General features: G+C 55.9%; 2 protein-coding genes and 1 long non-coding RNA gene across 4 annotated transcripts in view; 1 reads left to right on the top strand and 2 right to left on the bottom strand.

Annotated features, from left to right (window-relative positions):
• Positions 1–4,934: 4,934 nt before the first annotated feature.
• Positions 4,935–11,714, top strand: LOC141475511 (uncharacterized). Its single transcript, XR_012463645.1, has 3 exons — positions 4,935–5,203; positions 9,254–9,458; positions 10,188–11,714. It is a non-coding gene; the product is annotated as an uncharacterized lncRNA (long non-coding RNA).
• Positions 11,715–16,802: 5,088 nt separating this feature from the next.
• Positions 16,803–22,167, bottom strand: CACTIN (cactin, spliceosome C complex subunit). 2 transcript variants are annotated; one of them, XM_074163656.1, is made up of 10 exons: positions 21,973–22,167; positions 21,030–21,525; positions 20,368–20,463; positions 19,747–19,892; positions 19,500–19,662; positions 19,292–19,409; positions 18,872–19,064; positions 18,408–18,530; positions 17,972–18,264; positions 16,803–17,493 (listed from the first exon to the last, which is right to left on the bottom strand). In XM_074163656.1, the coding sequence occupies exons 1-10, from the start codon at positions 22,113–22,115 to the stop codon at positions 17,003–17,005; spliced, it is 2,262 nt and encodes a 753-aa protein (XP_074019757.1). In that variant the 5' UTR covers positions 22,116–22,167; the 3' UTR covers positions 16,803–17,002. The 2 variants fall into 2 exon arrangements, with proteins under 2 accessions (XP_074019757.1, XP_074019758.1); XM_074163657.1 differs by having other exon boundaries at positions 17,972–18,240; positions 21,973–22,128.
• Positions 22,168–22,374: 207 nt separating this feature from the next.
• PIP5K1C (phosphatidylinositol-4-phosphate 5-kinase type 1 gamma) overlaps positions 22,375–26,610 on the bottom strand; it is a 52,882-nt gene continuing 48,646 nt past the window's right edge. The window contains exon 18 of the mRNA XM_074163745.1: positions 22,375–26,482. Coding sequence (XP_074019846.1) covers positions 26,480–26,482 — 3 coding nt within the window. The 3' untranslated portion in view covers positions 22,375–26,479. The remainder of the gene's footprint in view (positions 26,483–26,610) is intronic.

Raw genomic sequence — 26,610 nt, 5'->3', positions numbered from 1 at the left:
ACGGCAGGGCCCGGTGCGGGCGCTAATGGGGTTCTTGGCGAGCCCATGGATTGGTGTTAATGCCACAGATGCACCGCAGCCGCCTTGTCTCCGCTGGGCGCCGCTTCCTGCCCCGGCCACATCTGAGGTTAGCGAGGGACAGGCGAGAGGCTAATGGAGAGCGCAGGAGGCTGCTCCTTATCAGCGCAGTGCCTGCCCCAGCTCATCGCTTCTCCAGACTTCCTCAGCAGGATCAGGCTGGGGGAGCTGGGAAGGGAGGTCTACTGGGCACCTGGCACCACACGCCTGCAAAGGGACCCCAAACTGGGCAGCAGCGACCCCCCCCCTCACACCCCACGTGCCCCCTCAGCCGGGGCTCTGCCACCTGGGACATGGTGCTCGGCCGCAGGGTGGCTGCGCAGAAGATGCTGCAGAGTATTTGCATTTGTCCCTTTGCTTGCTGGACCTCTCCAGGGACAGCCCTGTCCCACCTTGTCCTGGAAGGACAGGGACTTTCTCTGCAATGTCCCTTCCCTCTCTCCAGCCTGATGTCCCTTGTGCAGGTGGTCCCACTGTCCCCATCGGTCACAACCATCCCACTGCCAACCCCCCTGCCCCCCGCCCCCAGGCTGGAGCTCTCTGGCAGCAGATCAGCTCAAGGTCATCAGCTGGGACAGGAAAGGTAACAGCCACATCATGGGTACGGGGACCTGGCAGACCCCCAGCATTCTTCCCTGGACCCACAACCATCAAAGGGACCCACTGTGGGGGGAGCTGGCCTGCCCTGGAGCAGGAACATCCCTGGGACACAGGACATTCATGGAAAGTAGTGACACACCAGCAGGGATGGTCCTTGCCATGGTGGCTGTCCTCGCCTGTCCCTGCTGTGGCCCATGGCAGAGGTCCCCAACCTGCTCACCCTTCGGGCTGGGTTAGCACCGTCCCTGTGCCGTCTCCTCCCAACCTGTCCCCAGGGCCGCTGGAGCAGGGCAGGCAGAGGCGGATCGCCCTGAACACCCTGGGGTGCAAGAGCCGGGGCAGCGCTGGGCCCCGAGGTGGCAGCCCTAGGTGGGGGGTGGCGGCAGCCAGGGCCCCCCCGTGCCTCGGCTGCCCCCGGCCGCAGCATCGCGGCATCTCCGCGGCTTCGAAGCTGCCCCTGGGCCACCCGCTCCGCTCGCCCAGAATAGCCCCTTTCCCGTCCCTTTCCCGTTCCTTTCCCGGCCTTTTCCCGTCCCTTCCCAGCAGCGCCGAGGAGCCGGGGGGTGGGGGGTGGGGGGCAGCGGGCGGGGGCGCGGGGGCTGCGCTGGCAAAGTCGCTCAGAGGGGCCGGATCCGCCCCGGCGGGGGGAGCCCCGAAAGCAAATGCTGGTGCCGGGGGGAGCCTGAGATGTGCCAGCCCCGGACACTCAGCCCAGGGGACAGACAGCCGGGGGGAGCGGGGGCACCGCGTCCCCGTTCCCCTCCCACCCGTGGGTCACCCCTTTCTCCCCCTCTTCCTCCCCCCCGCCCCGAAACCTTCGGGTTTCTGTACAAACGGGCGGCTGAGCCAGCCCTTATCGCCCCGGCCCAGCCCTGCAGTTTGTCCGTCCGTCCCAGTCCCTCCATCCGTCCCAGTCCCTTCATCCGTCCGCCCCAGCGCGGCTCCCCGTCTGTCCGTCCTCCTCCGTCTGTCCGTCCCACCTTCGTGGGCTCTTTCTCCTTCTCAGCCCCTCTGGTCGCTACCACCGCGCCCCCAACAGAGCACCCCCCGGCCGGGGGGAGTTGGGGGGGCGGTGGTAGCGGCCTCCCTCCCCCGCACCGACCCGGCCCTACCTCGCTGCCGGCGGGTCGCGCCCGGTTCAGCCCAGCCCGGCTCCGCTCGGCTCCGCTCCGTTCAGCCCGTCTCGCCTCAGCCCGGCCCCGCGGGGGGGCGCGGGGGAAGGGCCGAGCTGCCGGCGCCCCCCGCCCCGCCCCGCGCCCCCGGAACAGTGTCCGGATCCGCTCCCCTCCCCCACTCCGGACGGGGCTCCCGACCCCCTCCCCCTCCGATCCCCCTCCCCCCCACCCCCGCCCGCGTCCGGCCGCGCCCCCGAACCCCTCCCCGTCCCCCGCATCCCCGACCCCCCCCCCCGCGCCGGCACCCAGCGCCCCGAGGGACGAGGCGCCGCGTCCCCCGGCCTCACCTGTCCCCGCACTGGGAGAAGGGGCGGGCGCTGAGACCCCCCCCACCCCCGGGACACCCCCCCGGCCGGCCCGGCTATATTTAGCGGGGCCGGGCTCCGCTCCGCGTTACTCATCTGTTTACCCCAGCCGGATTCCTGCGGCCGGGGGGGGGGGCGGTCAGTCCCGCCGCCGCCGCTGTCCCCGCGGGACCCGCATCGCACGGCTCCGTCGGGCTGGTACCGCAGCGGGGGCCCCATCCTAGGGAGGGGAGCCCGGGAGGGGAATGTCCCCACTGTCCCCCACAGCGGCCCCGAGACCCGGCAATGGGGAGGAAGGAGAGTGAGGTGTCCCCCGGCAGCATCCCTGGGTGTCCCCATAACCTCGCTGTCCCTACCCCAGGGGACGCAGCCGGACGGAGCTCGGTGAGTCGCTGCGCTGCCCCGGTGGCAGGTGGCCCAGGCGGCCAGTCCCCAGGCTCTGTCCTGCTGAGGCGTGGGAGCCACAGGAGGGGACTCAATGGCTCTTGCTGCTGCTCTTTGCGCCCCGCTGGGGAGAGCAGAGCCCATCCCTGGCACCAGCATCTTCATCCGGCTCGGAAGCACTGGGAGTGTCTAAGCCCATGGGTGACACGGGGACGTCCCGTGCACCCAGTGTCCCCCCAAGGCCAGCGAGGCTGGGGCGTGTGGGCGTGTGATGCTCAGAAGCCTGAGCAGGAGGTTTTCCTGCCGCTGCCTGGCACCGACGGGCTGCAGACCCCGTCCCTCCATCCCCTGGTGTGGAGCAGAGACTCACAGCAGAAGCCTGGGAGGAGGGTGACAGTCGGTTGGAGCCGGAGGGACGCTGGAGCTGGACCACGGCCGACCTTGGTGGGGGAACGTGCCGGGACCAGCAGTGGCCCCGCTGCGAGCGAGCCCAGCTCAGCACCGGCTGCTGTGCCCGGATGCTGACAGGGTGGGTGTGCCGACCCTCCCGCCATCCCGGAACGGGGTGCAGCAGCCTCTCAAAGGATGTGGGCGCCGGGGGGTGCCGAAGGCGGCTCCGCACCCGCCTGCCACCACCCTGGCGTGAACCCCGCCGAGCTGCTGCCACTGTCTCCAGCAGCAGAAAGAGCTGGGCCTCCCAAACCCAGCCCAGGGCTGCGCCGCGGCAAACCACGACGCAGAGGAACAGAACGGGATCCCCCCTAAATATCAGGGAGATGTGGAGAAGAGCACCCAGAGTGGCCAGGGCTGGAAAACCCATCCTGGGCTTCAGCTGGGTCCAGCCCCTGAACTGGCCACGGTGGGTGCCCGGCTGCTGCAGCCCCCGGGGCTCAGGCTCTTGTCCCCGGTCAACGGCTCCGTCCAGGGCTCGAAGTCAGGGGTGTGGGGAAAAGACAGCACTTGGGAGGGGACAGGGGCCCTGTCCAGGCTGGGGACACAGTGGGGCATTTCTGGGGAGTCCCCCTCCGTGTCGTATGTATTTCCAGAAGGGAGAGGGGCACAGCAAAGTGGGGCGTGGATTAAGCACGGAGGGCATTCAACCACTGGCTTTAGGATTTGGGTGGTTTTTTTCCCATTTCCTCCAAAGATGTCCCTGGCCCAGCCGTCTCAGGCTTCCTGCGCTGAGCTCAACCCCCCGGACCCCCCCTGCCCCCTCCTGCGCCAGGCAGCCGCTCAGAGGCTTTAAATAACCCACAGGAAGGAGAGGCCGGGGGACACGTCCCAGCACTGCCCCTGGCCCGGGATGTCCGGCAGCGTGGGGAGGGGGCACCCGCTGTGGGGCTGAGATGGTTGGGGTCTGCCCCGTCCCCCGGGGGCAGGCTGTGGCAAGCGTGGGGGGGGCTCCACAGCAGGGACTCCCACCATGTTTGCAGGGCAGAATCCCACCAGTGGTGACCAGAGCAGTGGGACAGGGCCATCCTCCTGAGCTATGGGGGAAACCAACAGCCGTGGGGCAGCCCCCAAGGCCAGGGACCCCCCCATCCAGCAGGGCTGGCTCTACCTGGGCAGCCCCCCAGCCCCTCCGCCTCTGGCTTGGGGGCTGCCCAGGTAGAGCCATCTCTGCTGGATAGGGGGGTCCCCGGCTCCAGCGCTGCAGGATGCCCGTGGGGAGGAAAGAACCGTGTTTCAATAATTCATGGCCGAGACAGAGGTTTCCTGGAGGCTGCCTGGAATTTACTCACGCACACACGCACACACGCACACCCCCCGCCGGTGTCCTCTCCAGGCATTGCTCACCCCCTCAACGTTGTCCCTTCCTGCTGCTCCAGCAGAGCTGGGACACCCCAGCGCTCAGGAGCTGGTGGGGATGGGGCCATGTGGGACCATCCCAGACGAGGGGGCTGCGTTACCAAAGTATATCCTCGAAATGGTTAATAGTGACGGATGTGCAGAGCCCCCTGTGTGCAGACTCACTGGCAGGGAGGGTTCTGTCCTTGAGTCTGTCCAGGATGATTAGTGAAAGGACTCCTAATCTAGGGAAGCAAGTATTGTTAACATTGTTGAGGAGGAACATCCTGGAACATGCGAGCATATCGACCTTGAAGATGCTCCTAACCTACATGCTTTGAGAAGTTTAGCCAACTTGGCAGAAAAGTGATAATTTGTTGTGTCCCGAGCTGAACAACCTTCATTCTAACGCTAAACCTCACACCCACGGGTCAAGACGACCCTGGCCCAGGTGAAGACCCTTCCCCTGAGCGCGCGTATGAGCTGTAACTCCCTTGTGCAGCCACATGTAAATCACTGACCAATCACACAGAGGTGGGAGGTACTAATGGGATAACGATGTTGTAAAACGTGCATATAAACTGTGCAGAAAGTCCCGTTTGGTGCCTTTGATTTGTGGGAAACCACCGAGCACCCAGCCTCGTGTGACGCTGAAATAAATAATCAATGATGTCCCGTCCCGGTGCGTGAGACCGGCCACTGCACACCGGGGAGTGGAGACGATTCCTTGGACAAGAGTTTCTGGTGTCCCCAGACAGGACGATATTGCCCCGATTGACCTGCTGACGGCCAGGAGAGGAACTGCTCGGACTCCGGTGGCCACCGACCTCTTGACCAGGAACTCCGTGCGAGTTTTCTCCTCATCAGGGAGGGGTGAGCGACACTAATTAGAGACACTGAGTGTAAAGAGGCGGAGAAGGTTATAAAAGGGGAATAACAAAAGGCTCACGGGTGTGGTATTTTATAAGAAATTAATCCTACACAGTGAAAACCAGCGTGTACGAAGGGGAGGTTAAAGGTTTTCTTTCTGGGCAATAATATGGGGACCGGTCCCTCCTCTGAGCCCTCCCCCTGCTCACCTTTAGGATGTATTCTTAGGAACTGGAAGAAGTTTGGTGGAGACCCTCTGATGAAAGTAAAACTAGCAGAGTATTGTACAGAATTGTGGCCGATGTATACGTTGGAGGGCGAGGAAAAGTGGCCTGAAATGGGAACTTTGCATTATAATACTATTCTGCAGTTGATGTTGTTCTGTAGGAGGCAGAAAAAGTGGGATGAGGTTCCATATGTGGATTTATTTTTCGCTTTAAGAAATGATCATGAAACCAGAAAGAAATGTGGGTTGATGGTGAATGATTCTGATGTAATGGTGGTGAGGGATGAGAAAAAGGAAAATCCCAGATGTTGTTCGGTGTGTAGTGTTGGAAAAAGATGTATAAAAAAGGAAGAGGAGGAATAAGATGTGCAACTCCTTGTAGCTACAGAGGCTGATCCTGACCACGGCAGGGCAGTGGGGAGAGAACAGAACCGGGATTCTTCCCGTGGGGCAGGAGGATTTAGACCCGGAGCGGGGAAGGCTCAAGCTCAACAAGGTTCAGTTTTGCTGGCCCCCTCAGAGAAGCGGTGGGACCCGGGGGGCTGCCCCTGTGCCTAAAGATGCCATTTACAGCCTCCGATCTGTTAAACTGGAGTAAATTAGCTGGGTCTTACCGGGAGGATCCTGATAAAATATATAGAACAGCTCAAATGATAATTAAGAATTATAATCCCGATTGGAAGGATCTGCAAATACTTTTAGACACCTTGTTCTTCCCCGAGGAAAAGCAGCTGGTGTTAGAAGAAGCAAATGAAGAGAATATGCGGATTAATAGAGAAGGGCCTAAACATTTCATGCCAAATCAGGAGCCTACCTGGAATCCTAATTCTGATGTTGGGAAATTAATGATTAAACAGTATCAACAGCTAATTCTCTACAGGATTAAAAATGGGATACAGAGACCTAGGAATCTGGTGAAACTGTTTCAAGTGGTTCAGGGTCCAGATGAAGATCCTTCTGCATTTTATGTAAGACTTCGTGAAACCGCTCGGAAGTGGACAGATTTGGATCCTGACGATGAGACGAACGAGGTGACTTTTACTATATTATTTATAAGGCAGCGTGCTCCAGACATCAGGCAGGTGCTGCAGGCAGCGGACGGGGTGTCGGGAATGTCGCTCTCACAACTGATGAAAACAGCGTATGAGGTTTATAACAACAGGGAGGAGAGAGGAAGGAAAGAAAAGCAGAGAGAGATGCAGAAAAGTCGGAGACGAGAGGCCAGCCTTTTGGCTGCTGCTCTTGCCCAGGCACAAGCTGCGACCGGAGGAAGGGATTTTGCCAGGGGAAGAGGTCTAGGGAGAGGAAGAGGCGTGGGAAGAGGAATGTCACCGAGGGGACGAGTGGCTTTAGCTGCGGATCAGTGCGCCCTCTGCAAAGGATATGGGCACTGGAAGAATGACTGTCCTAAAAGGACTCGGGGAAAGGGACAGCCAGTTCCTGTCACGCGGGTGGATTTGTTAATGGTGGGGACAGAGGATTCTGAGTGACGGGTACCTGGGCAGTGACACCAAACTCCCCAGCAGAGCCCCTGGTTCCAGTAATGCTGGGGAATGAGACGATAAGCTTTTTAGTGGGTACAGGAGCTACACACTCTGTATTAAATAATTGTAAAGGACCTTTAAGTACATTTACTACACCAGTGACTGGGGCCATGGGAAAGCAAGACGTAAAATAATTTTTAAAACCTATTAATCGTAGAATTGGCAAATGGATGGTAATTCATGAATTCTTGTATGCGCCAGAACGCCCAGTGCCTCTCATGGGAAGAGACTTGTTAAATAAACTGGGAGCACAAATCAGTTTTGAACAAGGAAAAATCCAAGTACGAATTCCTGAAGCTCATGTTTGCAGGCACAAGTTTATTTGTTACAGAATGCAGAAAATCAAGAGGACCAGACAAAAGAAGATCCAGGTGAAGAACCAGAGGAGATTAATGATGCAGTAACACCCCTTGCATGGGCAACAGACAAACCTGGAAGGGCCGAGGAACCAGTAAAAACTGAATTAAAGCCAGGATCTTGACCAGTAAGGAGAAAACTAATATTAGTTTAGAATTGCAACACATCTGGAACCAATAATTAATAATTTCCTGAAATGTGGATTACTACGGGAATGTCAGTCAAGGGATAATACACCAATATTACCAGTAAAGGAACCACACAATCGAGGTTATCAGTTAGTGCAGGATCTAAGGGCAACAAGTCACCTGGTGTTAGATCTCCATCCAGAGGTACCAAACCCCTATACGCTGTTAACAACAACCAAGGAGCCCAATGTTTATTTTTCAGTTCTGGATCTCAAAGGTGCTTCCTTCTGCATCCCTGTGGAGCCAGGTAGCCAGAAGATATTTGCCTTTGAATGGGAGAGTCCCACAACCAGCAGGAAGACTCAGCTTTGCTGGACGGTGCTACCGCAGGGGTTTAAAAATATTCCAACTCTCTTCGGGCAAAGCCTGGCAAAAGACTTGGATCTATGGCCAGGAATAATCCAAAAATGCAGGCAAGGCCTCCTCCTGGAGAGGTGCTAAATTCTCTTCACAAGTACCTTTTGCTGAGGACTCCCAGTCCAGTCTAACCCCCAGTACGTGGTTTTAAGCCTGGAGATCAGGTGTGTCTACGGACGTGGAAGGATGCTCAGGCAGCAGAGAAGTGGAAAGGACCCGACCAGGTTTTTCTGACATTAACAGAGCTGGGAAGCTCAAAGGAGTCAGCTGTGGATTCATTACACCAGAATAAAGTCAGTTCCAGAGTCTACATGACAAGTGAAACCTGCTGGACCCATGAGGCGGAGATTAAATTGAGTTAAATGAATTGTACATGGACCAACATCGAATCAGTAATAGACATGGAGTGTGTTCAAGGAGAAGTTTTGTTGTCATTATTAATTATTGTAGGGATACTAACATTCTTGTGGAATCCACATTTTAATAGTAATTTCTCTCAAACTAGAAATGAATCAAGTGTTTGTGGTGGTGCAGCCCCCCCGATCCCCTTCAGGCCACCTTTCCTTATTGCAAAAAGAGATGAAATCCAGAAGAACTTAAATTTTAATGAATTAATAAATTTAATACAGACCATTAAAGGGGATGAAGAGGAAGATGTGTCAGACCACAGAGACGATGTTAATGCATCAAATTATCAATCAGATGGGAGAAATGGGGTGGGATGAAATTCCCAGTGAAATGAAAAATAAAGGTCGTGCTGTTAGGGCAAATTTGGCAATTACATCAAACCAGCTCTTGAGAAACAGAATCCTCTGAGCAGCAGTTAATGGGCTGGGAGCGGAGAAATGGTTATGGACACAAGTGCTGGCACTAGGAATTCCTAGAGCTGTGATCGATGGATGCCTACCGCCGTCCTCCTTAGGCCGATTCAAGCATTTCAGAAAGGCGACCATCACAACACTCCAACTCCCCCACCTTTCTCCCCTCATGACCATCAGTTATAAAACACAAACCCAAAAAATCTAACAATGCCCAGGCGGGAATTGAGCCTGCCTGTCTGGCGAGTGGAAACTTATCAACAGCTAAATGAGAATAACCTTTACTTTTAAATTCCAGTCGGTTCTGGAAAGTGATTAACAAACATTTTTATTGCTGCGCAGATTTCAGTTATTACACAAGAGGATGCCGAAAAGCTGGGTTTACAGCCTGGATGGCAAAGAGTTAAAATTACTGGAGTTATGGGAATTTGTGCTGTGTGCCAGACCACAAAAGCTAATTTATAGCTCCCTGGCAAAAAGCATATGATACATCCTGCAGCATAAAAGGGGTAACCCATTCGGCCTTCCCCACCGAGACAGTTCTCTCTTTTCTTTTTTAACAGAAATTGTGAACATCCATTGATAAATGATGACCTCTGCTGATGACATCAAGGAAATGGACAACATCTCCAATGATCCCACCAGCACAGTGGAAGACAACAGAATCACAGAATGATATGGGGTTGGAAGTGACCTCTGGAGATCATCTCCTCCAACCCCCTGCCAGGGCAGGTCCACCCAGAGCAGGTCCCACAGGAACGTGTCCAGGTGGGTTTTGAATGTCTCCAGAGAAGGAGACTCCACCACCTCTCTGGGCAGCCTCTTCCAGGGCTCTGCCACCCTCACAGGAAAGAAGTTCCTCCTCATGTTTAGATGGAACTTCCCATGTTCAAGTTTGTGCCCATTTCCTCTTGTCCTGTCCCTGGGCACCACTGAAAAAAGACTGGCCCCATCCTCCCGACACCCACCCTTGAAGTATTTATAGGTGTTGATCAGATCCCCCCTCAGTCTTCTCTTCTCCAGACTAAAAAGACCCAAGTCCCTCAGCCTTTCCTCGTAAGAGAGATGTTCTAGCCCCCTCATCATCTTCGTAGCCCTCTGCTGGACCCTCTCCAGCAGTTCCCTGTCCTTCTTGAACTGGGGAGCCCAGAACTGGATACAGTGCTCCAGATGGGGCCTCCCCAGGGCAGAGCAGAGGGGGAGGATGACCTCCCTTGATCTGCTGGTCCCATTCTTCCTGATGCCCCCCAGGATGCCACTGGCCTTCTTGGCCACAAGGGCACATTGCTGGCTCATGGTCACCCTGTTGTCCACCAGGACTCCCAGGTTTTCTCCTCAGAGCTGTTCTCCAGCAGGTCACTCCCAACCTGTCCTGGTGCAGGGGGTTACTTCTCCCCAGGTGCAGCACCCTACACTTGCCCTTGTTGAATTTCATCAGGTTCCTCTCTGCCCAACTCTCCAGCCTGTCCCTCATCTTTGATATCCGTGTCTTCACAGCATCGTGCCTCCTCCTTCTCTCCTCTGCAATGATCTGCTGAGACACACATCAATGGTGATGGATGTTTGCCCCTTCCCCACTCGTTGGAGAAAGTCTGTACTCACAATGGCCAACACACATGGGACCACGCACTGCTGAGATACCCTGGAAGTCTTGGAACACCACGAAGCAAGGCCAGCCAAAATCTTTCCACGTTAGTCTTACCTGGGCGGAAGGTACACACAACCAGGGAATGGGGTTGAGATGAGTCACATCGGGTGGCTCAACTCCAAGCTGTGCCAGAAGAGAGAATACAAATTGGGTGCCGGGCAATCAATGGATCCGTGTACCACAGGCCAACCGAAATTAAAATATTTTATACTGACTTTTCCATACTGGAAAACCACAATTCTGATTGTCTTGTCTATAACATAACCAGTCAGCTCAACTTATGTGTATGCAACTTCTCCATGATTGTTGGTTGTGATTTGAACTTTTCTGTACCAACAACAGCTCATGGCGATTTGTCTTTGGTTACACACTGTATCGCAAGCTACAGCCCACACCTATCGGGATGAATCCAACTGTAATCCAACAACCCCGTCCTGGGCTGAGCGTCACAGGACCAACTTCTAATGCTTGGGGAAACTGCACTTTTATAAGACTTCAGTGTCTGAATTCGTGAAAATATTTACTTTACAGCCAGCCAGGCTCTGTGGGATTCAAGGTCTTGGTGTTTTCCAGCTCCCCAGGTGCAGGGATGAGGAGGAGCGAGACCCGGGCACTTGACCCAAGCTGCCAACAGGATTATTTCATACCATGAACGGCACATTCCATAGAAATTAGAAAGTTTTCTGAGGAGTTCTTTCTCTCTCTCTCTCCCCCTTGGTGGTTGCCACCCCGAGAGCTCCTTGCCCTGGTGCCGGAGCCCTGAGCCCTTCCCTTCCTCCCGAAGCCGCGGCGCTTGCAGGGTCCCACATTGGCCATCCCTGCGGGGAGTGCACGGCTTCCTGGGATGGAATGGGCTGAGCATAATTCTTGTATATTTTATATTAGTATCAGGATTAATACTGGTTCTTTAGTATTATTGTTAATTATTTAGCCCTATCCTATTAAACCTATTTATATTTCAGCCTTCGGGTTTCCTTATTTTCCCCAATTCTCCTTTCCAGGTGGGGAGGGGTCATCAGGTGATAAAATAATTGTCTAAATGACAATAAATTCTTATGGGTTTTCTCAAGCCATAGCAAGCTCCTTCACCACTCTGACTTAATCAACCTCCTACAGCAAGCATGAGAGACCAGACAAAAGACTCTTATGAGAGTCCACCGAGGCACTGAAGAAATACATTGAGTGCTAAAACAAGTCAAAGGAGATGGAGAGTGTCGATGGTGGGAAGTCCTGTGTGGTCTCCAACGGCAGCCGGGACACTACACCCCGTGTTGCACTCTGTCGGGATCTTACCGACTGTTGTTATATTATGCTTGTTGTTGATACTGTTTTGTACGTCACAGTTTGGAGGATGGCTAAACAAATTGCATTTCTGCAGAAATTTCCCCGTGTCACTGAAAATATATATATATAATACACCTGTAATATCACCTGACCACATTTAACGAAACCCTGAGAAATCAGCCAAACACAAATTTCCCTCAAATGATAATTGGATTGCGGTGTTCCCTGCTGACAGGCACAGAGGCAAGAGGCAACCACGCTGCCCCTCTGTGGGCGAGAAGGACTGACTTTAGCCAGGGGGTGGATTGTGGTGGTGCAACCCCCCTTCCCCCCCCTCGTCTTCAGGCTGCTCCGTGCTTGGCTTGAGCTCCCTCCAACCTGGGCCGCAGAACCACACAATGGACCAATTAACAATACCAATAACAATTAACCCGCCTGGACAAGTTCCTGTGCAACCTGCTCTGGGTGGACCTGCTTTGGCAGGGGGGTTGGACTAGATGATCTCCAGAGGTCCCTTCCAACCCTGTGTGATTCTGTGATTCTGTGACCAGAACGCAGCACAATGGTCTAACATGAAAGAGAGAAAAGGTGGGAGAGCAACAGACCAGAACACAATTGCCTGCCTGGTCCCCACGCCTTGAAATAATGACTATAATCCATCGCTCCTGACACCACATGGACCGTGGCTGCAGAAGGGGGAGGTACCAGGACCCCAAGATCTGGCAAGCTCTGGGGCTGCATAACCATCGCCCGAGTCGGGCTGGGGTGGAAAAGTACCTGACAAAAGTCAATTGTCTCGGGTCTTATAAGCAGGGATTCTAGTGAGGGCCCTTTGAGCTCTCCCGGGTCGCAGCAGGCTGTGCCCAGGGAGTCCCTGAGCCGAGAGACCTCTTGGGCTGCCACCTCGGGGCCAGGGCGGGAGAAGACCCTTCTCAAGCCTCAGTTATTGCCTGCTGAGGAACGCCAAGGCATCGAGTTTATCCTAAATCTGAGAAAGGGAAATTTTAACTCTAGGCTGGTCTCTCTCTCTCATCCCCCTCTCCACCTGCATGGTGTGAGATACACAATGGCTTTATGGATGGGGATGCTCTTCTGTTCATCCCTGCACCTGTAGGACCTAAAAATAGCACTTTTTGGCTCACTGGCATTGCCTGCTATTAAGAAACGCCCGATCAGAGACCTCTGTGTGTGTGTGTGTGCACACTTATATGCTTTGCTTAGATATATACACATAGATGTATTAACCTGTGATTTGTACCATTACTCACACGTAGATGTATGGATTTGGGAGACCTTCTAGTAAGTCCCTGGGAATCTTCCCATCTTCGAATTTGTAACGAAGCCGCTGTTCAACTATTGTGTTTACTCACTTTGTAAACCCCTAAACTTGCTAATGATTAAGTGCTGCTAAAATTCAACCCCTCGATCTACCGTACGTCATTAAGAAATTTTGAATGGCTGCTAAATCATAAACGTGTCAAATATTTCCATCCGCAACAGCGCTGTTAAGTGTTATCTTCCTCTTTGGTGAAAAGTATAAACGGAAGCAGGGCGGTGGGTACAATCCCTGGAATGTAACACCCCTTCCAAGCTGATAGAAAAGACTCTGGAAACTGCAAACAAATCAAATTGTTGTGATGTACTTTAGTCATAGAATCACAGAATGGTTAGAGTTGGAAGGGACCTTAAAGACCATCGAGTTCCAACCCCCCTGCCCTGGGCAGGGACACCTCCCACCAGACCAGGTTGCTCAAAGCCCCATCCAGCCTGGCCTTGAACACTTCCAGGGATGGATCATCCACAACCTCCCTGGGCAATCTGTTAAGAAGGTAGAATGTACTTTTAAAAAGGTAAAGTAGATTTTAGAAGGTCGAATCTCTCACTGAGTGAGAATAAAGAGCTGTAAAAAGGTCACAAGGCCCGGTGAAAGCAGAGAGTTGGCATGAGCAATAAATGCCTCGCTACAGAGCAGGAGGAACATGATAATGAGGAACATCCCACAACAGGAGGTGCCGAAACCAGGGATCTGCTGGATAAGGCATAAAGTCAACAAAAATTTGCAGTAGCTGAGGGAAAGATAAAGGTGGCAGTGGGATATCATGACCCCCCCAACTCAATTGGAGACCGAATTCAACTGACACCCCCCCCAAACCCCCCCTCCCCCAGGTGCTGGAACATGAGCACATCAATTAAAAGACCTTGTAGCTTTAAATGAAAGCGACTAACTACTAACCAAAAATTGTTAAGATAAAGTACTAACCAATAATTATAATTACGGGTGTGTATTCCTAAGAGTTTTCAGGCTGGGGGGGGGGCAGCTTTATGTGTCACCACCCACCTCTGCAGAAATGCAATGAATAGATAATCCCTCTGCTCAGGCCAGGGAGGTGTATATTGGCCTCTGCACAGGAGGGAAAGGGCCCCGCGTTGGGACCACAGCTGGGTTTGCACACACTTCCCTGAACACACTAAAGAATTAGGGGCCCAGGGATGCTGGGAGGGCTGGAGCCCCTCTGCTGGGAGGACAGGCTGAGAGAGTTGGGGGGGGTTCAGCCTGGAGAAGAGAAGGCTCCGAGGAGACCTTAGAGCCCCTTCCAGTCCTTCAAGGGGCTCCAGGAAAGCTGGGGAGGGACTCTGGATCAGGGAGGGGAGCCCTAGGAGGAGGGGGAAGGGTTTGACACTGAAAGAGGGGAGATGGAGATGAGATGTGGGGAAGAACTTCTTTGCTGTGAGGGTGGTGAGAGCCTGGCCCAGGTTGCCCAGAGAAGCTGTGGCTGCCCCATCCCTGGAGGGGTTCAAGGCCAGGTTGGAGGGGGCTTGGAGCAACCTGGTCTGGTGGGAGGTGTCCCTGCCCAGGGCAGGGGGTGGCCCTGGGTGGGCTTTAAGGTCCCTTCCCACCACAAACCAGTCTGTGATTCTATGAAGAAGGGATCCGTCTTGTAGGAATTCCCACACTGAATATGTCATGGAGCAATTTGTGGAGAAACACCTTGTTCAGTGTTACCAGAGAAACTGAAGAACAGGAACGGGAGGTGGATGTTTGGAAACCACAAGTTTCACACATCTGTGGACAGCAGTGTCCCCCCTGAAAGGGATCCACAGGATTTCACCGCCTCACTCAAACAGCCCACGGAGTGGGGTTCAGATGGTGGAATAGAACTCGGAACTGGGGAGGGAATTAGCGATCTGTAGCCAGTAGCCAGTTCCAGAGGGAAAAGGATGGTAGTGGCTCTGCAGAAAGGCCAGGAAAGCTCTACCCAGGAATGGGAACGGGAAATGTACATTAGGGGCTTTAGTCCCCAGTATTCCGGCAGTGTGTAAATTAGATTCAGGGTTATGGTTGAGAACTTATTTAAAAAGGTATAAACAAACTCGTAATCCTCTGATGGACAGGCTGATGGCCGCTTGCTCTTCTGCTCGATGGTTTATCCCATGGCTGGGGGCAAGGGAATTCAAAAAAGCCACCGTGACTAGCTCAGCCCTCGTCGAGGAAATTGGGAACGAGACCTCGGATGCAATTTGGGCTCAGCAAGACATAAAGGAAATAGCAAATATTGCTGCACAAAATAGAACGGCCTTAGAGGTGACGTTGACCTCGCAAGGGGGTGTGCACAGGAGTTAATACCAGTTGTTGTGTATTTATTGATCAAAGTGGTGGAATTTCTACAGATCTGAATGAAATTTGGAAACAGACTCGGCTTTTGCGTGAAATAGAGAAAGATGACACTTCTTTAGGATTTGAAGAGCCACAGAAGTGGTTCACCTCCTGGTTCCCTGATTTAACACCGTGGATAAAGAATTTGAGAGCTCGTTAGTGGTTTGATGACTTTCGTGTGCACGTGTGTAATGGTACAACGTACCCGTCCATGCTGTTCTAAGGGCAGTAGCTGAGGGGAGTGATGAGACTGATCAAGTAAACCCTAGAGAAGTCCCACAGGGGTGAACTGTCACCAGAGCGTACCCTTGAAATGGTTAATAGTGACCGACGTGCAGAGCCAGGCAGGGAGGGTTCTGTCCTTGAGTCTGTCCAGGATGATTAGTGAAAGGACTCCTAATCTAGGGAAGCAATTATCTTTACTGTTCTTGAGGAGGAACATATGGACCTTGAGACTGCTACTAATCAAAGTTTTGGAGAGTTTAGCCAACTTAGCGAGATAGTGAGGATTTAGTCTCCTGAGCTGAACAACCTTCATTCTAACGCTAAACCTCACACCCACGGGTCAAGACGACCCTGGCCCAGGTGAAGACCCTTCCCCTGAGCGCGCGTATGAGCTGTAACTCCCTTGTGCAGCCACATGGAAATCACTGACCAATTACACAGAGGTGGGAGGTACTAATGGGATAACGATGTTGTAAAACGTGCATATAAACTGTGCAGAAAGTCCCGTTTGGTGCCTTTGATTTGTGGGAAACCACCGAGCACCCAGCCTCGTGTGACGCTGAAATAAATAATCAATGATGTCCCGTCCCGGCGCGTGAGACCGGCCACTGCACACCGGGGAGTGGAGCTGATTTTTTGGACAACAGCAGTGCCCCAGGGCCATCGCCCAGAGGGGCAGAGGCCAGCGAGCCCCAGCCCAGCCCTGAAGTGCTTCCCAAGGGACCTGACACCCGCTGAGCGTCGCTCGAGGCCCTCGGGGACCCCCAGCGCAGCAATGGGGACCCGGGGAGTGCGGCTGCAGGGGGAGGAGCGACTGGAGGCCATGGAGACCGGATTTTCCCCTGTAAGGAAATCCCATCCAACACCCTGCTCCTCCTCCCCGCTGGGGCAGGCGCCAGGCGGCCATCGAACCCTTCCATCGGACAGCTGGGGTCAGGGGGGTGGTGGTGTTCCCAGGCTGGGGGAGCCAGATCCCAGGGGAGAATGGGCCAGAAACGCGGCCAGCCAAGGGGGTGATGGGCACAGGGAAGGCTGTGGCAGTGGGAGCACTGGGGATGGTGGAGCCAAGGGTGCTGTGGCTCCAGCTGGGGAACACCAGGACTGGCAGCAGTGATCGGGACCATGTGGCTGACAGCACATGGGGATGGGGCAACAGACCCCAGCGGCATGGGAGTGATTACATCCCCCCTCCCCCCCAACACTCCCCAGCCCCCAGAGGAGCTCCCAGTGTGAGCCCAGTGTGGGACTGGCTGGTGACAACGTGCAGGAGAGCCCCACGGTGCCCACACACAGGATACCTCACCTTAAACAACCCCTATTTATTTGTATCAAAGTCTCAGGGTCCCTCGGGGTAAAAGGAAGGACAGGGAAAACCCTCAGGAACAGGCCCTGTGCTGGGCCAGGGCTTGGGGACGTCCGCGGGACAGTGCCTGTGACAGGGGATGACACCCCCTGCCCAACCCCCTGTGCCAAAGGTCCGAAGGGGAGGTGAGCAGCCCCTCATCTGCGGTAACGGTAACGCTTGAAGTGGAACCAGAGCTGGAAGATGCCGTTGGCAAACTGGCAGCGGAAGCCATGGCGGTGGGAGTATTCCCACTCCCGGTTGACAATCTTGAAGGCAATGTCCTCGTACGGCGGCCCGGCATGGAAGCGCAGGATGGCAAAGTCCTTGTTGTCCTGGCAGGCCTCCAGGAAGTACTCAGGCGTCGAGCGCTTGTCGATGAGGTCGGGGTAGAAGATGTTGAACTTGTAGCCCTGCACGATCTTTGGCGGGGGGTTGTCGAAGTCATAGTGAGTCTGGTTGTACTTGTTCCACTCGAAGCCCGTGTGCACCCGGTTGAAGAAGCGGGGCTTGCGGGGCCGGTACTTGTCAGCCCAGAGATAGGCCTTGCCTGTGAGGGGCATCTCCACGCTGAACTGCGCTTCATCCGCGCCCATGCCCTCCTTGGCCTTACGGAAGAAGATGTCATCGGCGCTCTCAGTGGCATCACCTGTAGGGAGGAGAGGTGACATCGGTCCTGCAGTGCCAGCCAGGCCTGGGCTGTGGGGACACTGCTGCGGGCGCGCAGAGGGCAGGAGCGGCTGATGCTGGGCAGGGGATGTGGAGCTGGAGACGGAGATGAGCCCTGCGGACTCCAGGCGGGCACGGGGCTGAGTTATGCTGGGAAACTCACCCAAACCACCTTTCCCTCCTGCCCACAGCCCAGACAGCTTGCGGGAGGGCTGGGAGCGGGGAAGGACCCGACGCAGGCACCCACAGGGAACACCAGCAGTCTGAGCCCCATCTCCCTGCTCTTGTCGAGGCCACAGCACCCTTCGCTGCCTGGGGCATCCCCTGCCAGGCCAGCCCTGGGTGCGTGCTCCAGATGCACCCTTTTCTGAGGGCAGCGTCCCCCTCCAGCCCCGCACCCCTCTGTGCCAGGCAGACTATGAGGCTGGCGGGTGATGGCCTGCCTGTGGGGCTCCTACCTGTCACCTGGAGCTGCTGCCGCAGAAGCAACAGCCGATGTGCGTCCTCCTCTGCCTCCAGCACGTGGGCGTCGAAGGGCAGCTCGTTGGCACCCAGCAGCCGGGGGCTGTACTTCCCCGCGTCGTAGTCATCCAGGCTCTGCTGGATCAGATCCTCCTCCATCAGCACGGCTTCCCCCTCGGCCTCCCCTTTGGCCTCTGCGTCCTGCTCAGCCTCCGGCTCCGAGGACGGCCCCGGCTGTACCACAATGCTCTCCTCTGGATCCAGCCTGCAAGGAAGAGAGAAGAGAGAACTGGGATGGGGATGGTACCCTTCTTCTCTGCTCACGTCAGCTCTGTCTACAGAAGGACAGGAGCACAAGGATGAATTTTCTGTCCCGGATGCCCCCGGGGAGAGGCCCAGACGTCTGTGCTCCCCAAGGAAAGGGCTGCGTACCTGTCGCTGGGGGAGGCTGGCTCCTGCTTGATGATGGGGAAGAGCGGTTCGCTCTCCACACCCTGCTCCTGCTTCAACTTGTACAGCTTCTGGCGCAGCACGTCCTGGTGCCGCTCCCGCAGCCTGAGAAGAGGAGATGAACCGTCAGGTCCCACCCAGCAGAACCACTTCATGCCCGCACTACCTGGAGCTGTGACACCCACCACATCAGGCAGAAATCTGCCGGGTTTTGAACAGTTTGGGGATAAACTCTCCTTCTTGGAGACCTCACTGTAAACACTGCCACTGGAGAAGGGACCGAGTGCCCAGCACTTTTCCACTCTTGGGAGAACCAACCATCTTGGAAAAGGTCTAAAACCCCCTCCACTAATGACTTTGGGTTTGTGCCTCCCCAGCTCTGCTCACAGCGGGGTCTGTGCTGCCCCTTTCCACAGCCCCGGCCAAGGGACAGTCCCTGCTCTCACCTGGCCCGAGCCATGTAAGCCTTCAGCTGCTGCAGCAGGCTCTCCCAGTAGCCGATGTCAAGGTTGGGTCCTCCTGCCCGGATCTTGCTCTCGATGCCCTGGTACAGCACTTGCAGCTGGTTGTACGTCTTCCCCTTGAACACGGACTGCACATCTGAGCTGACAGAGGCGTTTACACCATCCCGGCGCTCCCCTGGACAGACAGGCAAGGGCGGCCAGTCAGTCTCCAAGCGCCCAGCCTGCCCCTGACAGCAGAAGGCTGGACCCCAGCAGGGGATGGCTGCCAGATCCACAGCCTCCATCCAGCAGATCCCAGAGAACCCCTTTGAGCCTGAGTGCACATGGCAGGTCTTACGCCCTGCTTCACCCACCGCTCATGCTCCCCTTGACACCTACACCAGGCTCTGCCCTCCCGCTTACCTGGTCCTCCTTTCCCAGAGGCCTCCAGTTTGCGGAGCTTGGCTATCTCATCCTCTGTGATGATGGTCATGTCCCTCCAGAAGTCCACATTCTTCCCTTGCTCCAGCTCCATGTAAACCTGCAGGCAGGAGACAAGCAGGACATCAGGCAGCTGCTCCACACCACAGGCAAGGGAGCAGAGCTGCTGCCCCTTGGCCAGCGCTGGCACCTGGATGTCCTCCACCAGATCCTCCATGTCAGAGACGGTCAGGCCATTCAGGAAGGTGTAGGGCTCATGCATCTCCACGGCCAGGTCGTCATCCTCCGCACTGATGTACTTGGCCAGAAGGTCAATGGGTTTTGCCCTCCCATCCCGAATCCGGATCTTAGACCTGGGAGAGAAGAGAGGAACAGTGAGAGGTGCCTGTCACCCTCTGCTCCCTGGCAGACCCGGCCCCACGAAGCCGCACACCTACCGCAGCTTGGCCTGCTGCAGGTGGAAGTTGTCCTCCTGCTCCTCCCAGGTTTTGAAGTGCTCTGCCTCTTTCTCTCGCTGCAACATCTCCAGCTCCTGCTCACGCATCGCCTTCTCCCGCTCCCGCTCCAGGCGCAGCTGCTTCACCTGCCCGGACGGAGAGAGGCGTGAGGCTACCACAGATGGGGCACCCAAGCAGGACACCCAATCAAGGACGCAGCTGTAACCCCGCTCACTGAGCTGCCTCGGCTCCTGCCATCAGCCCGAGGCTCCCAGGGAGCCAGGAGCCACATGAAACAGCCAGCATGGGCCAGCGGGGCTGTGGCGCTTGCTGCTCGCTGCCAGCGCTTTGGAGGACAGGGGACACAGGCACAACCAAGTGCCTCAGTGCCGTGACCTGGCACTTGTCCTCCCCAGCACTTCCTGAGCTGGACTCAAACCCCAAAAGAAGAGTCTTCTCGCCCTGGAACAGCAGAAATCGGTATACTGTGCCCCCCCGATTCTACAGCCTATGGGCACCCCCAGTGAGAACAAGAGGGCTTCCAGGGGAGTGACTGGGAGAACTGGGCTGTCCGCAGGGCTCTCTGTCAGACGGTGGGAGGGAGAGGATATGTGATCCCACCTTCTGCAGCTCTAGGCGATTGTCCTCCTGGATTCGCTTGTTCCTCTCCTTCAGGTCCTTCTCATCCAGGTGGCTGATTCCTTTCTTTTCCAGGGCCTGAAACAGAGTGGCCAAGGGAAGCCGTGAAACCCAGCAACCACTACAGCCCTACAGCCCCTCACCAGCCAGCAAATGCCACCACATTCCCTGCTTCCACTGCTCCAGCGAGCTCTGGTCCTGTCAAAGATCCCTATATCTCTCAAATCCTACTCCTGAAGCCACTCAGCAAAACCCAGGCTCAGCCCAGGGATGCCACCAGACCTGGTGAGCGCTTACACACCAGTAAACGCTGCCCAGCACTCAGCTTCCAGCAGGTCTGGCTCCCTCTCCTGCCTCATGAGCCACCTCCTCATCCCACACCCTGGCTACAGACCTTAGTCTTCAGGAGAAAAGGGGTAAAACCCCAAATAGCTTGTCAGAAACACCCAGCTGCTGCCCTAGACAAGCGCTTTGCTCTCGCGTGGCTGCTTTTAGTGTTTCAGAGGTTCTCATCTCAAGCAAAAGTCCCCCCCCCTCCCAACACCCCACTGCTCCTCTGTCCTGTTCCGTCCACCGGCAGCTGCAGAGCCATTCCGTCCCTTTGAGCAGCCCCCTACAACACACAGGCGTGGAGGAGAGCTCACCTTGCTCCAGATGAAGGTGCCCAGCAGGTTGTTGTCCCCAAAGGGATTGTCGGTGTTGGTGTAACCCATGTACTCCTCTCCCCATCCCATCTTCTCCCGCTTCTTCCTCTCCTTAGCCTCCTTCTTGGCCAGCCGTCGAGCCCGCTTCTCCTCTGGTGTCTCCAAGGCTTTCATAAGTGCAGCCTGCTTCTTCTTCTCCTCCTTCAGCCGCAAGCGCTCCTGGAGGCTCAGCTGTTGCCCCGTCTCCTCCCTGCCCCGGGAGCGTGGCGGGGAGGGAGAGCTGACAGAGGACACAGAAGACTTGGAGCCATCTCTCTTCCTCCGCCGCTCTCTGCTCCGGGCTCTCCTCTTGTCTCTCTCTCGCTCACGCTCCGAGCTCGAGCCAGAGGAGCGATCCCGGGACCGTGAGCGGTGTTTCTTCTGGCTTTTATGGTGCTGGTCCCTGTTTTTGCTTTTCTTCTTCTTCCATTTCTGTCTCTCATCGCCAGAGTCGGAGCTGGGGTTGGGGGAAAGCCGCGTTTCAGTTGGCAAATGGTTACAGGCTCCGTGTTGGACAACGGGCACTCCGCAGTAGAAGGCGCCTTTCCCTGCTGCAGATGCGGCAAAAACCGACCCCAGCCGCAGCCAGAGCTGCCAGCAGAGCCGAGAAAGCTCAAAGGCGCTTTCATGGCGGTACCTGCTCCCCTGCACCACCCCTTTTCCCCCAGCAAAACCCCGCTCGGGAGGTTTTGCGTCACGGACGCCACTTTCCCACCACTCCTCAGGCCAGATCTGTTCAAACCTCCCCTACTCCATGCCTGCGGCCTCTCCCCGCGCTCCCCCTCAGTCGGGCACCGGGGACAGTGAGAGAGGCTCGGTTTGCCCCCCCCCCCAAGACGCGGCCTACCCACTGCAGGGCCCGCTCCCGCCTAGCCACCGCGCCGCGGCCCTGCTTCCTTCTCACCCCGAACTCAGTTCCCGCCGACGTCCCCTGCTCCTACTCCGGTACCGCCCCTTCTCCCGGCTACCGGAACGTTCCCGGCCCCGCTCCCGCCGAGGCGAGCGGGACCGTCGCCGCCGGGCCGGGCTGCGCGACCCCGAGCCCATCGGCTGCGGCTCCGCCGCGGGGTCCTTCGGCCGGGAGGGCTGCCCGTCGCGTTTGCCTGAGCCGGCCGGGGGCCTTGCCGTGGGGCTGCCCAGACGCCGCCTGCGCCCTCTGGGCGCAGGCGGCGTCTGGGCAGCCCCACGGCAAGGCCCCCGGCCGCGCGCCCGCCCCTTCCGTCACAGCCCCTTTTTCGTCCTTTTTCCCCCCAAAATCAGGACGTGAGGCCCGAGCGCAAGAGAGAGGAGGCGGAGCGAGCACAGACTACAGTATGCTTTATCACAGAGCCGAGGACAGATAGCATCAATTTACAGTTCTCTGGAGAGAAAAACAACAAAAAAAAAGGAAAAAAAAAAAAACAAAAAACCAAAACAACCACCTCAAAACAACTGAGAGAAAAAATAAAGCGCTCGTGACTTTAAACCCCCCCCCAAAATGAAGAGAAACGTGACAACACCCATGGCATCACATCCCCGCGCTCTCCCCCCCCCTCCCCCCCCAAACTACTTACATACATTCGTTAACACGGTGCGCGCGCGGAGCGGACACGGAAAACGAGTGGGAATACGAACGTCTGAAAAGAACTGAGCCGGGTTCTGACGGAGACACGGAGGAAGGGAGATCAGACACGATGCAGGTACGCCCGAACCCTGGCTTTCCCCTTCTCCTTCCCGGCTGGGGATGAGCGGAACGGGAAGGCCAGGCGATGGGAGCCAAGGGTGACACCTGCGAGGGCTAAAAAACTTCCCAAAGCGGGATTTCGGCACGGATCACCGAGCCACTTGCTGCAGAGATGACAGCAGCCGAGAACTGGATCACTCCTGTGAGCATTTGGGGCTCTACGCCATCTCCTCTGCTCTACACCTGCCTGCGAAGAGCTCGATGGCGAGCACAGAGATGCCGTTTCCTCATGCTGGTCCATACCGGGCAGGCAGAAGCCACCTGCAGCTTGGCAAGAGCCCAAGCTGAGAGCTCACCGGCAGCCTCAGCGGCAGGGAACGTTCCAGGCATCCCAGTGGGGATGATGGGGATGGAGGAGAGCCTTGGCAAACAGCAAGGTGGGAACCATCTGTCGCGCCGGGCTCAGATCCCAGAGGAGTAACAGAAATGCTCCTTTCAGCGATGGAGAGAGCGTGGGTGACAGTGAGGACAGCCCCTGGGCCACTACAGAAGGCCCCGATGGAGAAAGTACTGGCAACTGAAGTTCCGGATGAGCTGGAGGGACATTCAGACCAAGGACGGGTGGTGGTTTCCCTCCCCAAAAAACAGCCAATGCTCTTTCCTGTGGGCAAGACCTCGTCCTGCCCTCCTCTGACGCTGCAAAGGCAGCACTGACAGCACTTGGGAAACACTCCAGAGCTCCCCAACAACTCACACTGCGGCACAGGGCAGAGGCGGGTGAAGAGTGAGCCTTGAACTCCAAGGTCCTTTTATCCCCCAAGGTGAGGGGAGACCGGGCAGCTCTCCAGCAGAGGGAACCGGACACAGAACAAGGAGTGCATGAGCCTGGGAAGGGGCAGTTTCTGTTTCAGATCAGCATCTCCCTAAAGTAAGGTTCCTTCTGTCCCCTTACATTGCCAAAGTTGCTCTAAGGCCTTTGCACGTCCCCTCACACCCTCCGTGTCCAGACCTGCTCGCTCCTAAAGGTTCAGTGTTACAGAACTGCACAAGGATTGTCTCAAAAAGCCTGAACGCTCGACGCAAGACTTGGAAGGAACATGCTGTAAGAGGTCTGGGTTCCCCCACAGCTCTTGGGCCCAAGCACAGCTCCCGCTTGCAAAGTTCATTCTCTGAGATACTCCATGAAGGTGGGGCCCAGATGCTCCCTGCGCGGAGGCTAAGTAGCTTTAGAGACCCCCAAAATGAGGGGAAGGAATAAAGTCTTCATCAATGATGATTAAACAATCTTAAAGAAGATGCTTGATTGCAGTTGGCAGGAAAGTTCCGAAGAGGCTCAACCCACCAGCCCACGAACAAGGCGGTACCAGGGCAGCCCGAGCCCAACCCCCCCAGGTTCCTCCCCGGAGCCACGTTCCTCCAGACCTGCACCCAAGAGGGACATCGGAGGCAGCAGAAGGGACGCGGCTTCCTCTGGCCTCTCCACGCTTGTGGAGGAAAAGACCCAAAGGCTGAATTTTTAGCATTTTGAAGCCTCTTGCTTCCAGCCCAGAGGCAGGTTGTTGGTCTGTGGGTATTGCACTGCTCCCGGCTCCCCTTGCCACGGCGCTGAGCCCCCCCAGCTGCGGAGCCCGGGCGGGACTGGCACCAGCAGATGGGGTGGGTCAGGAGCCCATTCCCAGCCTGCTGCAGGGGCTGGCACAGAGAACGAGCTGGCAAGTAGTGACTGAAAGGGGAGAGTTTAAGACTTTTGATAGATTATTTGGTAAATACATGAATACATCTAATGGCAGCAGCTTGCAAGCTCCCCAGCCTGTGCTCTCGAGAGAACACCTTACAGCTGTCAGCATCTGCAGGCAAGGGGGCGGGGGGGGAAGTCTGGGTCCCGTACTTCCAGGCAAGAAAGTGTCAATTCGTGAAGATGCTCACCTAGTTCAGCACATAGCAGAGGGGAAGAGCTTCCTGCCAGCCCAGTGACCTTCGGGGGCCTGAATTAACCCATCCTGAGTGCTGCTGTGAAGACAGACTGCGGGGACTGAGCCCCAACAGAAAGGTCCCGCTTCCCCACTCCTCTACAAGGAATCCCAAGGACAGTGTGAAGATTGTAATGAGAATAAAGAGATTTTGACCCTCTTTCTCAAGTGCAGCCTGTAAAGCACATGAATAAGACCTGGCTCCCTCTGGTCTAAAGGATTTCCAGTCTTCTCTCTGGGAGAAGAGGATGGGATTGCTCGGGTTGAAGACAATGCTATGGTGTGTGTCCTGCTGACAGATGGATGAGCCCAGTCTGAACACTACCCAGTGACACCAAATCCTCTCGCCTAAAGCTTGCAGCCCTCGAAAAGCAAACCGTCTCAGACCTCAGAGCAGCAATTTCCAATAGCAGATGTTACCACAGGCAACATCCCAGGCACCCAGCTTTTAGTCCAAGAGTCCATCAACATACCACCGCCTGGCAGGGTTCGGTGGCAGAGCCAGGTTTGTTTTTCTGCCTCCAGTGTGTGTGGATGTGCACGTGCCTCCCTGGCTGCCCTGAGGTACGGAGGATACGTGTGAACCCAGCGTTCGTGCCCCCTGAGTACGGGGCGGTTGATACACCCATGAGCATGCGAGGTGCTGAGTGGCTCCAGCAGGATGCAGTGTCCGGAGGAGCCACCCCTGGGGCCGGGCAGAGCGGGGAACTCGCGCTCCAGCGCGGCGGGTCCCTGGAGGTGCCCAGTCCTCATCTGTCCGTGCCTGGAGCAGGTGACGGTGCGACAGCTGGTAAGACGAAGCGTGGACTCCAAGCAGAGAGGGAGAGGGTGACGCAGCACGTGGTGAAGGCAGAACCCATTGCAGCGTCCGCAGGAGAGCCGAGGTGGCCACGTCGCTGTCGCCAGGAATCACTTGCTTCCCCCACACAGTGTTACAGATCAAGAGAAGTCACTAGCGATTTCTGAATCCAAGTAAATTGGCATGGCTGCTTTGGACTACTGTAACATGGGAGCAATTCTATTCAATGGCCTTTAATACATTGCATTTACATAGCACCTTTCATCCCAGGGTTTAAGTGCTTTAACAGAAGTGGGTACTTTACACCCATTAGCACGGGGAAACCGAGGCACAGAGTGGTTGAGTGACTTGCCTTGGGTCACTCGGCAAAACCGTGGCAGAGTCTGGACAGCCTTAAACCTCCTGACTCCATCAGCTGATCAGACCACGCTGCTGCCTCAAATGAAGCCACTCCGGTCCCTGCCCTCCCCAGCAATGTGCTCCTACCAATTCTCCAGTGAGATCTCACACTCCTTTCTGATGCACAAATATATGACAAAAAAAAAAAAAAAAAGTGCAGTAAACTAAATGTTTAAAAAAGCACATTTGTGCTGTCTCTGTGCAAAGATAAAAGAAATAAATACATGATTAAAAAATTAAAAAGGTTCACAGTATCACACATGGATAGGTAGCTACGGTAGTGCACGTCTGGAAAACACTGTGTTACTACCCAGGATTCTCTACACCCAGCTGGAGGTCTCCCTCGGGAGCTGCGGGTGAGCGGGTGGTTTCTCTGCTGCCCACGTCTGGGATAAGTAGAAATAAACGGTTATAGTTTTGCTCCGTTCTGAAATGCAGTGCCCGGGATCCTGCAGTGCAGCAATACTGGTGTCAGCAAGCTCTTCCCCATCCCACTGGAACGGCTGCATCAACGAAAAGGGAACACATCGACCTGCAGAGGGAATCGCTGCTCTCTGGGGCTTCTGTGTCTGCATAGATATTACTGCAAGAGGCAGAGAAAAGAGAGTCAACACCCAGGCACCCGCCCTGCAATCACATCTGAGCCCAGCCAACTCCCCAGAATCAAAACAAGCGTGAAGAGAGAAGGCGGCTGTTTGTTTTGCACCCTCC

Source organism: Numenius arquata, chromosome 25 (assembly GCF_964106895.1).
Source record: "Numenius arquata chromosome 25, bNumArq3.hap1.1, whole genome shotgun sequence".
NCBI classification, from domain to species: domain Eukaryota; kingdom Metazoa; phylum Chordata; class Aves; order Charadriiformes; family Scolopacidae; genus Numenius; species Numenius arquata.
This window is presented reverse-complemented; position numbering and strand designations above follow the sequence as displayed.

Bases quoted from the DNA above. Each gene is read 5' to 3' on its own strand.
- CACTIN (XM_074163656.1), bottom strand. From the start codon at position 22,115: ATGGGCTCGGGGTCGCGCAGCCCGGCCCGGCGGCGACGGTCCCGCTCG. The intron at 20,464-21,029 runs GTGAGCTCTCCT...ACTCTGTTTCAG, and splicing joins GCACCTTCATCTGGAGCAAG to GCCCTGGAAAAGAAAGGAAT. The intron at 18,265-18,407 runs GTACGCAGCCCT...TCCCCATCCCAG, and splicing joins CCAGCCTCCCCCAGCGACAG to TTCTCTCTTCTCTCTTCCTT.